The sequence below is a fragment of the Jaculus jaculus genome, chromosome 4, assembly GCF_020740685.1.
Source record: "Jaculus jaculus isolate mJacJac1 chromosome 4, mJacJac1.mat.Y.cur, whole genome shotgun sequence".
NCBI lineage: Eukaryota > Metazoa > Chordata > Mammalia > Rodentia > Dipodidae > Jaculus > Jaculus jaculus.
The window spans coordinates 156294275-156307649 of NC_059105.1; the positions used below are offsets into that span (position 1 = coordinate 156294275).

The 13375-nt window shown below is 43.9% G+C and overlaps 1 protein-coding gene across 1 annotated transcript in view; it reads left to right on the forward strand.

Moving 5' to 3' along the window:
* The window catches only part of Osbpl11 (oxysterol binding protein like 11), a 105291-nt gene extending 102964 nt beyond the window's left edge, over positions 1 to 2327 (forward strand). Inside the window, exon 13 of the mRNA XM_045148015.1 lies at positions 1416 to 2327. Coding sequence (XP_045003950.1) covers positions 1416 to 1478 — 63 coding nt within the window. The 3' untranslated portion in view covers positions 1479 to 2327. The remainder of the gene's footprint in view (positions 1 to 1415) is intronic.
* The last annotated feature ends 11048 nt before the right edge of the window (positions 2328 to 13375 follow it).

Below are 13375 nucleotides of genomic sequence, written 5' to 3' on the forward strand. Positions count from 1 at the left end.
GCTGACCTGGAATTCACTGGAATTCACTATGTAATCTCAGGGTGGCCTCACACTCATGGTGATTCTCCTTCCTCTGCCTCCCAAGTGCCGGGATTAAAGGTGTGTACCAGCACGCCCAACCCTACTTTTTTAAAACTTTTCTCATCCCTGGGAAAGAACATTTGACAAATACAACTGAAGAGAGGGAGAATTCATTCTGGCTTTCAGTTCAGGGATATAGTCCATCAAAATGGGAAAGGCATGTTGGTGAGAGCAGCTCCTGGCAGGGCAGTGGTCCAGGAGCTTGAGAATGCTGGGTATGGGTTGGAGCGATGGCTCAGCAGTCAAAAAAAAAAAAAAAAAAAAAATGCTGGTTACATTCCTTGGACGGTCTGGTCAACAGGAAGCAGAGTTGGGCAGCAATCCTCATGGTCTCCCAGTGCCCCACTTCCTCCAGTGAGGGCTACCTCCAAAATATTCACACTCAATTTACACTCAAAGGAGTGTCTTTCAGCCTGGGGCCAAGTGTTCAAACACAAGAGCCTGTGGGGTATATGTCACATTGAAATTACAGTATTCCCAGCTAACCTGCAGGCATTGTCTGCAAAGCCTTAAACACAGGCTAAATAGAATTCCCTTTCAGTGTAGGGATTGCTCCTAGCTGCTTTTTTTTTTTTAAGAGTAATTTTTTAGTATTTAAAAAAAATTTATTTTTATTTTTTATTTTTTTATTTATTTGAGAGTGACAGACACAGAGAGAAAGACAGATAGAGGGAGAGAGAGAGAATGGGCACGCCAGGGTTTCCAGCCTCTGCCAACGAACTCCAGACCCGTGCACCCCCTTGTGCATCTAGCTAACGTGGGACCTGGGGAACTGAGCCTTGAACCGGGGTCCTTAGCCTTCACAGGCAAGCACTTAACCACTAAACCATCTCTCCAGTCCTTTTATAAAAAATTTTATTTATTTGAGAGCGATAGAGAGAGAGAATGGGCACGCCAGTTCCTCCAACTACTGCAAATGAACTCCAGGTGCATTTGCCACCTTGTGCATCTGGCTTATGTGGGTCCTGGAGAATCAAACCAGAATCTTTTGGCTTTGCAGGCAAATGCCTTAACTGCTAAGCCATCTCTACAGCCCCAATTTATTAGTTTAGTTTAGGGTTTTTTGTTTTTGTTTTTGTTTTTCAATTCATTTGAGAGAGAAAAATAGAGAGAGATTGCGTGCACTAGGACCTCCAGCCACTGCAAACGAACTCCAGACACATGCACCGTCTTGTGCATCTGGCATCCCTGGGTCTTGGAGAATTATACTTTGGCTTTACAGGCAAGCACCTTAACCGCTGAGCCATCTCTCCAGCCCTTGCTCTTAGTTTTGATTTCTGATTTTGAAAATATTGGAAAAATGGTTCTTTAATTTGCCTTTCTACTTGTTTTAGGGCGATGGCTGGGTTTATCACAAACCCCTTTGGAAAGCAATTCCAACACAACCAGCAGAGTGACACACAGTCTCTAAGATTCGACCAAATGAGGTTCTTCTCTGTTTACCCCATACCCTCTCAGACCGGAGTCATTGCACTGAGCGACCTGCTTCTGATCGTGCATCCTGAACTAGCTAAACACAAATGTACCTACTAGGGCACCATGATACTGCAGCAAGACCAAAATGTTCAAGAAACACGATGGACCTCTCACCAACCTGTCCAAGTGACGTGAGCAATAGCATCCCCCAGGCTTTGACCTGAATGACTAGATGAGTCATCCTCTGTTCCTGGTCCTGAAGCTGCTTGATTCCCCTGTCTTGGAACAGGGGCAGCAGATATACAACTCAGTGTTGATGTGTTTGTAGTGAAAAGTGAAGTCTCTTTCAGAGCTTATGTTTTGCTTTCTGTTCATAGCTGAAGTATTCACTACTCTTCTAAACCAACCAGGAGGGAGAAGAACAGGATCCAGAAGAGGATTCAGCCATTGTGCCTGAAATCAGTGTTAAAAACAAACAAAAAACAACAACAAAAAACCCCACCAGGTTGTAGTAACAAGGCATTCTTTTTCTTCTAAAAGACTGTGCCTGTGTCTGAGGAACTTACCCATTATCCACCTGTGTTGGAAGTATTTTAAAAGTATATTTATAAAATTGATTAGAATTATAACCATGGAGAATTTTTTTCTTCTGAGCATTTTAATATACTTGAAAACAACATTGACTTGAAAAATTTCAGAACATTTTTCAATACCTAGTTTTATTAAATATACTTAAGAGACAATTTTTTTAAATGTGTTCATGTCAATATGAGATTTTGGCCTTTCACAAGAACTAAGGCATTAAAGAAAAGAGCAAATATTTATAAAAAACAAACTGTTACCTTTTTTCCTTATCTTTTTTTTTTCATTTGTAGGTTAATATTCAGTATTATGTACTGTCCTCCTGAATAAGTTTGCTTTGTCTTACCTCTCTGTTCACTCAAAAATGAAAACAAATGGCTATTCCTATTTGTCAGTAATTCACTAGGTATGTGACTGAGTGCATATAAGGTATGGTAGTCTTTTCAAAGAAATTGAAATGCTAAAGAAAGTTAAAAGATTCTAGAAAAAAATCAGGAAGTTGCATTCAGGTACTGTTTTTCATGGGTATTTTCTTGAGGTTGAAGAATTGCTGACAAGTATAAGAATAATGCTAATGATGATCTTCATGCATTCAAGGATTTACTGAGTGCCTGTTCGTGGCGCTCAGCACTTGTTACCGCAACTACGTTCGTTTTCCAAGAGTGGTGCCTTACTCTGCTGTTCCCGAGTGGTCTTCCAATCAGTGTGCATAACACGTACCTGTTTCCCATTGGCCATGGCAGATGACTGTCTGTTGCATCATTACAACTTTAACTTTGTGCTCTGATATATTGCGTTTTACTACAAGGGTTGATAGGATGAAAAGAGCAACCCAATCATTTTCAGCAAATTGTAAATTATAAGAAAAATAATTGGTTTGTGTACAACCATTTTAATGATTCCCTTTTCATTTTTGCTGTGAAATGCACTGAAAAGAAAATCTCAAAATAAGCCTTGAGTTCATGTGTTGAGAAAATTGAAAAATAATAAAACTAGAGAACAATGATGCTTTTGTCCGTTTTTATGAATGGCGAAAAATAGAATGTTTATAGTGATTTCCCTGTTTGTGTGGGAGAGGCGTTGCTTTTCTTTTTCCGTCCTTCACAGCCTGATGAGGTAGCACAGGCCTCCTGTAACCCCAGTGCATAGCAGGCTGATGCAGGAGGACTGTGAGTTCAAGACCAGTGTGAACTGCGTAGTGAGTAAGTTCTAGGTCAGCCTGAACAACATGGCCAGACTGTGAGTCTTAATAAATAATAAATAAATAAATAAAATCCTTACTTTTATAAGTCTCTACCTTAGGAAATAAATTTAAATTTAATGATTGTTGCAGGGTGTGGTGGCATATGCCTTTAAGCCCAGTACTCAAGAGGTCAAAGTAGGAAGATGCTATGAGTTCAAGGCCACCCTTGTTTTGTTTTTTTCTTTGTTTGAGAGAGACAGAAGGAGAGAGAATGGATATGCCAGGGCTTCTAGCCGCTGCAAACAAACTACATACACATGTGTCACCTTGCGCATCTGGCTTACATGGGTCCTCAGCAATCGAACCTGGGTCCTTTGACTGTGCAGGCAAGCACCTTAACCACTAAGCAATCCCTCTAGCCCTTTTTTTTTTTTTTTTTTTTTTTTTTTGCTGCTGTTGTTTTTCTTCAGGTAAGGTCTCATTCTAGCCCAGGTTGTCCTAGAATTTATTGTGTAACTCTAGGCTGATCTTGAACTCACAATGATCCTCTTACCTCTGCCTCCCGAGTGCTGGGATTCTAGGTCAGTCTGGGCTAGAGTGAGACCCTACTTAAAAAAAGGAATGGGCCAGGCGTGGTGGCACACGTCTTTAATCCCAGCACTCGGGAGGCAGAGGTAGGAGGATCACTGTGAGTTCAAGGCCACCCTAAAACTACATAGTGGATTCCAGGTCAGCCAGGGCTAGAGTGAGAAGAAGAATGAATGAATGAATGGAAATGGGGATTTGATTTTTAATCATTTATTTATTTTGGAGTAGGGTTTCATTCTAGCCCAGGCTGTCCTGGAATTTACTATGTAGTATCAGGCTGGCCTCAAACTCATGGTGATCCTCCTATCTCAGCCTCTGCAGTGCTGTCACACCCAGCTAGATGTTTTAAAATTCTTATGAAAAATAATACATTGTGATGAGGTGGCCTATTTTTTAAAAAATTTTTATTAGCATTTTCCATGATTATAAAAAAATAGCCCATGGTAATTCCCTCCCTACTCCCCACACTTTCCCCTTTGAAATTCCATTCTCCATCATATTACCTCCCCATCACAATCATTGTACTTACATATATACAATATCAACCTATTAAGTACCCTCCTCCCTTCCTTTCTCTTCCCTTTATGTCTCCTTTTTAACTTACTGGCCTCTGCTACTAAGTATTTTCATTCTCACACAGAAGCCCAATCATCTGTAGCTAGGATCCACATATGAGAGAGAACATGTGGCGCTTGGCTTTCTGGGCCTGGGTTTGAGGTGGCCTATTTTAATCACAGCACTCAGGTTTTGCAGCTCAGCCTAGGCTAGAGTGAGACCTTACCTCACAAAAGATCAAAAACAAACAAAAAAAGCCAGGCAAGGTGGCATAGGCCTTTAATCCCAGCATTTGGGAGGAAGAGGTAGGAGGATCGCTGTGAGTTCAAGGCCACCCAGAGACAGAATTCCAGGTCAGTCTAGGCTAGAGTGAGATCCTAACTCAAAAAAAGAAAAAAAGGGCTGGAGAGATGGCTTAGCAGTTAAGCGCTTGCCTGTGAAGCCTAAGGACCCCGGTTCGAGGCTCAGTTCCCCAGGTCCCATGTTAGCCAAATGCACAAGGAGGTGAACACATCTGGAGTTCATTTGTAGTGGCTGGAGGTCCTGGCAAGCCCATTCTCTCTCTTCTCTCCCTATCTGCCTCTTTCTCTCTCTGTCACTATCAAATAAATAAATAAAAATATGCAAAAAAATTTTTAAAAAAGAAAAGAAAAACTACATTTATAAAGAACTTAAGCTCCTTAAACTCTGCTTTCTTTATTTTCTTTTTGGATTTTCAAAGTAGGGTCTAGCCCTGGCTGACCTGGAATTCCTATGTAGTCTGAGGGTGGCCTTGAACTGATGGTAATCCCCTTACCTCTGCCTCCAAAAGGCTGGGATTAAAGGCATGCACCACCACACCCGGATCTTTTTTTTCTTTTTTGATACAAGATCTCAGTGTTCCCAAGCTAGCTTTGAACTGACAAATGGTCCTTCTCTCTTCCACATTATTGGACTATAATCTGTCAGTAGGGAATCAATAGTGCTTTAAGGTAATTGTTGTTCCAGAAGTAGGCTTAGAAGGAACAGTTCCTGCCTCCCAACAGCTAGAGGTTTGGTTTTTCTTTTGAGTTATTAACTTAGGTCTTCATTTTCTTTTTCTTTTCTTTTTTTTTTTTTAAGTGCTGGGGAATCAAACCTACGAACTCCCAAATGGTAGCCAAGCACTCTACCACTGAGCTACATGCCCAGTCCTTTCCTTTCTGTCTTCCTTTTGAACCAAAGGTTGCATGTGTGTGTGTGTGTGTTTGTTTATTTGAGAGAGACAGAGGAGAGAGAGAGAGAGGGAATGAGTGTGCCAGGGCCTCCAGCCATCACTGCAAACAAACACATGTGCCACCTTGTGCATCTGGCTTACGTGGGTCCTGGAAAATTGAACGTAGGTCCTTTGGCTTTGCAGGCAAATGCCTTAACTGCTAAACCATCTCTCCAGCCCTTTTTTTTTTTTTTTTTTTTCTCAGGTAGGGTCTTCTTCCAGCCCAGGCTGACCTAGAATTCACTATGTAGTCTCAGGCTGGCCTCAAACTCATGGCAATCCTCCTACCTCTGCCTCCCAAGTGCTGGTCTTAAAAAAAAAACAAAACAAAAAATCTGGCTGTCCTTAGTTAAAAGCTACAACATTACAGTGTTCAATAAAATAAACACCAAATGCAGGCTGCAAAAAGCCAGAAGACTTTGATTCGATTCCCTGGGACCCATGTCAGCCAGATGCACAAGGTGGCTCATGCATCTGGAGTTCATTGCAGTGGCTGGAGGCCCTGGCACACCCATGCTCCCTCGCTTACTCTCTACCTCTGCCTCCTGAGTGCTGAGATTAAAAGCGTGTGCCACCACATCTGGCTCCTAAACTACATTTTCAAAAATGCCCAAGTGAAAGCTGGGCATCATGGCACACGTCTTCAATCCCAGCACTCAGGAGGCAGAGGTAGGATCGTCGTGAGTTCAATGCCACCCTGAGACTACAGTGTCCAGGTCAGCTTGAGCTAGAGTGAGGTCCTACCTCGAAAAACCAAAAGTAAACAAACAAAATGCCAAAGTAGCAATTTTGTTTGAAATATTTTAAATAGTTTTTATTTTTTAATTTCTTTGAGATTGAGGCAGGGAGTTAAAAAGAGGTGATGGAGAGAGAAAGGGTGCACCAGGGCCTCTAGCCACTCTAAATGAACTCCAGATGCATGTGCCACCTTTTACATCTGGCTTACATGGCTCCTGGGGAATCGAACCTGGGTCCTTTGGCTTCTTAGCTGCTAAGCCATCTCTCTAGGCCCCTAAGTGGCATTTTTTTGTTTTGTTTTGGTTTTTTGAGGTACTGTCACTAACTCATGCTGACCTGGAATTCACTATGTAGTCTCAGGGTGGCCTCAAACTCATGGTGATCCTCCTACCTCTGCCTCCCAAGTACTGTGATTAAAAGCATTCACCACCATGCCTAGTTCCAAGTGACAATTTTTTTAAAATTTTTTTTTAATTTATTTATTTGAGAGCGACAGACACAGAGAGAAAGACAGATAGAGGGAGAGAGAGAATGGGCGCGCCAGGGCTTCCAGCCTCTGCAAACGAACTCCAGACACGTGCACCCCCTTGTACATCTGGCTAACGTGGGACCTGGGGAACCGAGCCTCGAACCGGGGTTCTTAGGCTTCACAGGCAAGCGCTTAACCACTAAACCATCTCTCCAGCCCCCAAGTGATAATTTTTTTAAAAGTTTTGTTTAATTATGGTTCATATTAGTACCATATTGGTCTCTTTCCCAAGATCTTTTTATTTTTTGTTTTGTTTTGTGTTTTGAGGTAGGGTCTCACTCTAGAGCCCAGGCTGACTTGGAATTCACTCTGTAGTCCCAGCCAGGCCTCAAACTCACAGCAATCCTCCTGTCTCTGGTTTCTGAGTGCCTGGATTAAATCCAAGTGTGACCACGCCCAGCTTTCTGAGTGTGAAAAATGGAGGCTAAGGCTGCCCACACCCTTCTGCTGGAAGGACTGAATTGTGTAAGCTGTACAGTAAAATGGAAAGTAACAGCAGGAGGACTTCATGTGCCTTTGCAAATTAAGATAAGTCATCAGAGCCCTTCAAAACTACATTGTATCCATACAACAGTTACTACCAGTGATCTTTATAAAGCTCAAGGGTTTTGTTGTTTTCCCAGGTAGGGTCTCCTCTAGCCCAGGTCGTTTTGCTACTATTATCACCAGTAGAGTTTTCAAATTGTACATAACGTGAGGTTATCTCCTGCACATTTCCTGGACCAAGCTGCCTGTCAAAATTCATTGCCTGATGCTGGGCCTGGTGGCGCACGCCTTTAATCCCAGCACTCGGGAGGCAGAGGTAGGAGGATTGCCATGAGTTCGATGCCACGCTGAGACTCCATAGTGAATTCCAGGTCAGCCTGGGCTAGAGTGGGACCCTACCTCAAACCCTCCCCCCCCAAAAATTCACTGCCTGAGGTCAACTCTTAGGATTCATAATCCACTAGACAGATGCATAAAGGTGAGGCAAGCACAAGGTTGCACATGCCCACTAGATGGCGCAAGCATCTGGGTTTGATTTCAGTGGCTGAGTTCCTTGCATGCTAATTCTCTCTTGTCTCTCTTAAGAAAAAAAAAAAAAAAGATTAGCCGTGTGGCAGCAAAGATTTAAAAACTAAAAACAAGTCTGGGCATGGTGGCACATGCCTTTAATCCCAGCACTAAGGAGGCAGAGGTAGGAGGATCACCACGAATTCAAGGCCATCCTGAGGCTACATAGTGCATTGGAGGTCAGCCTGAGCTAGGGTGAGACCCTACCTCAAAAAACCAAAAAAGAAAAAAATAATAATTTAAAAAAAAAAACAACTAAAAACAGGGATGTTGCAGTCAGGTTTCTATTGCTGGCAGAAAACAACCGACCAACAGCAGCTTGTGGGATTAAAAAAAAAAAGAGGTTTATTTTGGCTTACAGACTTGAGGGGAAGCTCCATGATGGCATGTGCAGAGGGTGGACATCACCTCCTGATCAACACCAGGCAGACAACACCAGCAGGAGAATGTGCCAAACACTGGCAAGGGGAAACTGGCTATAATACCCACAAGCCCACCCCCAACAATACACTGCCTTCAGGGGGCATTAATTCCCAAATCTCCATCAGCTGGTAACCTAGAATTCAGAACACCTAAGTTTACAGGGGACACCTGAATCAAACCACATTCTACCCCTGACCCCATAAACTGATAATCATACATGATGTAAAATGCAATGCATTCAATCCAACTTTAAAAGTCCCCATAGTTTTATCCTCATAATGTTCAAATATCCCCATAATCCAAGGTTTTCAACTAAGCCATAATACCAAAAAATCCCCCCCCCCAAACACCATAATGGCACAGAATAAACACACTACAAAAGTTGGCATTGGGCATAGCAAAGAAGCATTCAACCAGCCGGGCATAGTGGTGCACGCCTTTAATCCCAGCTCTTGGGAAGCGGAGGTGCAAAGATTGCTGTGAGTTCAAGGCTACCCTGAGACTACCTAGTGAATTCCAGGTCAACCTGGGCTAGAGTGAGACCTTACCTCGAAAAACCAAAAGGTAAAAAGAAAAAAAAAAAATTCAGCCAATACAAGATTTAAACAGGGCAAACATCAAACTATAGCTCCAAGTCCAACAATTCTAGTCAGTGACAAATCTCCAAGTTTACTAATTCTAACCAGCAACAAGTCTCAGGAGTTCCAATTCCACCCCTCCAGCTAGGCTGCTCACAGTCCAGGAAAAAGCTTCATTCTGGTCTGGCAGCCCTTCTTAGCAGCGATCTTGTGGTCCCGGCATCTCCACTGGGTCTCCACTGCAATCCATGGTTCATCCTCATGGCCCCGTGCGGGTCTCCATGCAGGCATCCAGAAAACCTGCTTCACACTGCTCGTGGCCATTTCCAAAACACAAGACTGTGTTGCAAACTCAATGACCCTCTCTTTCCTGCATTTCTTATACTCCACAATACCAGGTAGGGTGCCAATTTGTTAAACCAGGGGGGAATAAAGCAGACTTTGAAGAACATCCTAATCCTTTCTCCAGCTGAATCCTTTCTCAGCATACTCAGGAGCCCCGTGTGTGGGTTCTGAGTTGGCCGGTTCTGTGGGCTCCCGGATACTGGGCATCATTTGCTGCTGGTGTCAGTGATTCATCACCAGCTTTGGTTGGGACACAGCCATGGACTTCTGAGGCACCAGGGTGGAAGCTCACATGACTCAGGGACTGAGTAATCTCCTTCCTAGGGTCTTGCCACGTGGTAATTTCTTTTCTTTTCTTTTCTTTTTTTTTTTTTTTTTTTTTTGTTTTTTTGAGGTAGGGTCTCACTCTAGCCCTGGCTGACCTAGAATTCACTATGCAGTCTTAGGGTGGCCTTGAACTCACGGTGACCCTCCTACCTCTGCCTCTCGAGTGCTGGGATTAAAGGCGTGCATCACGCCCGGCTGCTGAGAGATTTTAATCGTGTGTTTTGCTTTTGTTTGTGAGACAGGGTCTCAAGTAGCCCAGGCTGGCACTGAACTACTGATCCTGTTCTACCCTTCAAGTGCTGGAATTATAGCCATGAGCCACCATATCTGGCTTGCCTAAGTCCTCCTTGTCAAATCTACCCCCCTCCTAGACTCATTTACTCTCAAGTCTATCACATGCTCAGTGGTAAGGGCTTGCCAAGCCTCTATCAGTGGTCTGTTCCTATTCCTGCAAAAGTGCAAACAATAATCATCTGGGCCTTTCCTCCCTTCATAACTACCATTCCCACTTCAAAGGACACCAGTGGGTGACTTCCCATACATTCTTTCTTTTATAAATTTATTTATTTATTTATTTGAGAGTGACAGACACAGAGAGAAAGACAGATAGAGGGAGAGAGAGAGAATGGGCGCGCCAGGGCTTCCAGCCTCTGCAAACGAACTCCAGATGCGTGCGCCCCCTTGTACATCTGGCTAACGTGGGACCTGGGAAACCGAGCCTCGAACTGGGGTCCTTAGGCTTCACAGGCAAGCGCTTAACCGCTAAGCCATCTCTCCAGCCTCTCACACATTCTTAAGGAAATAGTCTTTGAAGAAAACCAGGTGCATGCCTGTAATCACAGAGCTTGGGAGGCAGAGAAAGGAGGATGACTGAATTCGAATTGAGGCCAGCCTAGGAATACAGAATGAGTTCCAGGTCATCTAGGGCTAAAGTGAAACTCTTCCTCAAAAAAAGAAAACAAAGTGCTGGGTGTGGTGGCAAATGCCTTTAATCCCAGCCTTTGGGAAGCAGAGGTAGGAGAATGGCCATGAGTTCAAGGCCGCCATGAGACTACATAGTCAATTCCAGATCACCTTGGTCTAGAGTGAGACCCTACCTTGAAACCTACCCCCCAAAAGCAAAAATTATTCAAGGGCTTTTTTTTTCAAGGTAGCCCACTCTAGCCCAGGCTGACCTGTAATTCACTATCTAGTCTCAGAGTGGCCTCGAACTCATGACAATCCTCCTACCTCTGCCTCCCTTGTGCTGGGGTTAAAGATGTGTGCCACCACGACCAGCAACATTCAACGTTTTCTGATATATTTGGTCCATGTTTGGTTTCTGCAACAGATGAAGAACAACTTCGAGTGGGAAGATGGCTTAGTATTAAGGGGTGGATTTCCTCCCAATGCACAAATAGATTTGAAGCTAGGGCCCAAATTAATCCTTTATTTAAACTGGGACCAAAGTTAGCCATTGGAATGACAGAAATAAACAGGGACATTTCTGCAGTTCTGCAAGCAAATTGTGACTCAGAAAAGTTAGCTTTTGTGAGGCTGGAGAGATGGCTTAGCAATTAAGGCATCTGTCTGCAAAGCCAAAGGACCCAGGTTTAATTCCTCAGGAACCACGATAGCCACATGCACAAGGTGGCACATGTGTCTGGAGTTTGTTTGCAGTGGCTGGAGGCCTTGGAGCACCCATTCTCCCTCTCTCTCTCTGCCAAACAAATAAAAATTAAAAAAAAAACAAAACTTTTAAGCCAGGTGTGGTGGAGCACACTTTTAACTACAGCCTCCCAGCTCTCGGGAGGCAGAGGTAGGAGGATCACCGTGAGTTTGAGGCCACCCTGAGACTCCATAGTGAATTCCAGGTAAGCCTGGGCTAGAGTGAGACCCTACCTCGAAAAACCAAAAAAAAAAAAAAAAAAAAAAATCTATATATATCTCTATCTATCGATCTATCTATCTATTTCTTTTTATTTGAGGGGGGAGAGAGAAGGAGGCAGATAGAGATAGATGATAAATAGATAGGTAGGTAGATAGATGATTAGAGAAAGAGATAGATGATGGTGTACCAGGGCTTCTAGGTATTGCAAATGAACTCCAGATGCCTGTGCCACCTTGTGCATCTGGCTTACATGGGAACTGGGGAATTGAAACTGGGTCCATAGACTTCACAGGCAAGTGCCTTAACCACTAAGCTATCTCTCCAGCCCCCAAAAGTATATATACATGTATTATTATTATCATCATCATCATGTTTTTTTAAATATTTTTTTTTTAAATTTTTATTTATTTATTTGAGAGCGACAGGCAGAGAGAGAGAGAGAGGCAGAGAGAGAGAGAGAGAATGGGCGTGCCAGGGCCTCCAGCCACTGCAAATGAACTCCAGATACATGCATCCTCTTGTGCATCTGGCTAATGTGGGTCCTGGGGAATCAAGCCTTGAACCGGGGTCCTTAGGCTTCACAGGCAAGCGCTTAACTTCTAAGCCATCTCTCCAGCCCTAAATATTTTTTTAAATTATTTATTTATTTATTTGAGAGTGACAGACACAGAGAGAAAGACAGGTAGAGGGGGAGAGAGAGAATGGGCGCGCCAGGGCTTCCAGCCTCTGCAAATGAACTCCAGACACGTTCACCCCCTTGTGCATCTGGCTAACGTGGGAACTGGGGAAATGAGCCTCGAACTGGGGTCCTTAGGCTTCACAGGCAAGCGCTTAACCGCTAAGCCATCTCTCTAGCCCATCATGTTTTTTTGAGGTAGGGTCTCACTCTAGCTCAGGCTGACCTGGAATTTACTATGTAGTCTCAGGGTAGCCTGGAACTGATGGCGATCCTCATACCTCTGCCTCCCGAGTGCTGGGATTAAAGGCATGCACCACCATGCCTGATCCGCACCCAGCTAAGAAATATATTTTTAGCTGAGCATGGTGGTCCATACCTTTAAATCCAGCATTTGGGAGGCAGATGTAGGAAAAGTAAGTTCCAGGTGAACCTAGGCTAGGGTGAGTTCCAGACTAGAGTGCCACACTGTCTAAACATCCCCCTCATTTTGTTTAAATTTGTGAGCAGAGAGAGAGCGAGAGAGAATGGAAGTGCCAGGGCCTCTTGCCACTGAACATGAACTCCAGAGGCATGTGCCATGTTGTGCATCTAGCTTTATGTGAGTACTAAACAATCAAGCCCAGACTACCATGCTTTGTATGCAATTGACTTTAACTACTGAGCCATCTCCCCACCCCACCCCTTTTAAAGTTCCCTGAAGGGTTGTACCATTGGGAGAGGAGGCTCTAAAAATCCACTTAATTGGGCTGGAGAGAGGGCTTAGCGGTTAAGCGCTTGCCTGTGAAGCCTAAGGACCCCGGTTCAAGGCTCGATTCCCCAGGTCCCACGTTAGCCAGATGTACAAGGGGGCACACGCATCTGGAGTTCGTTTGCAGAGGCTGGAAGCCCTGGCGCGCCCATTCTCTCTCTCTCCCTCTATCTGTCTTTCTCTCTGTGTCTGTCGCTCTCAAATAAATTAATTAATTAATTTTAAAAAATCCACTTAATATATTGTCCTCAAGCTGGGTATGATGGTGTATGCCTGTAACCCCAGTACTTGGGAGATGGAGGGAGGAGGGCCAGGAATTTAGGGGAAGCCTCAACTACATACCAAGTTTAAGGCCAGGATCAGACATGCAAGGCTATCCTGAGCTATGTGAGACCACACACACACACACACACACACACACACACACGGTTGTCTTCTGGCTTCTA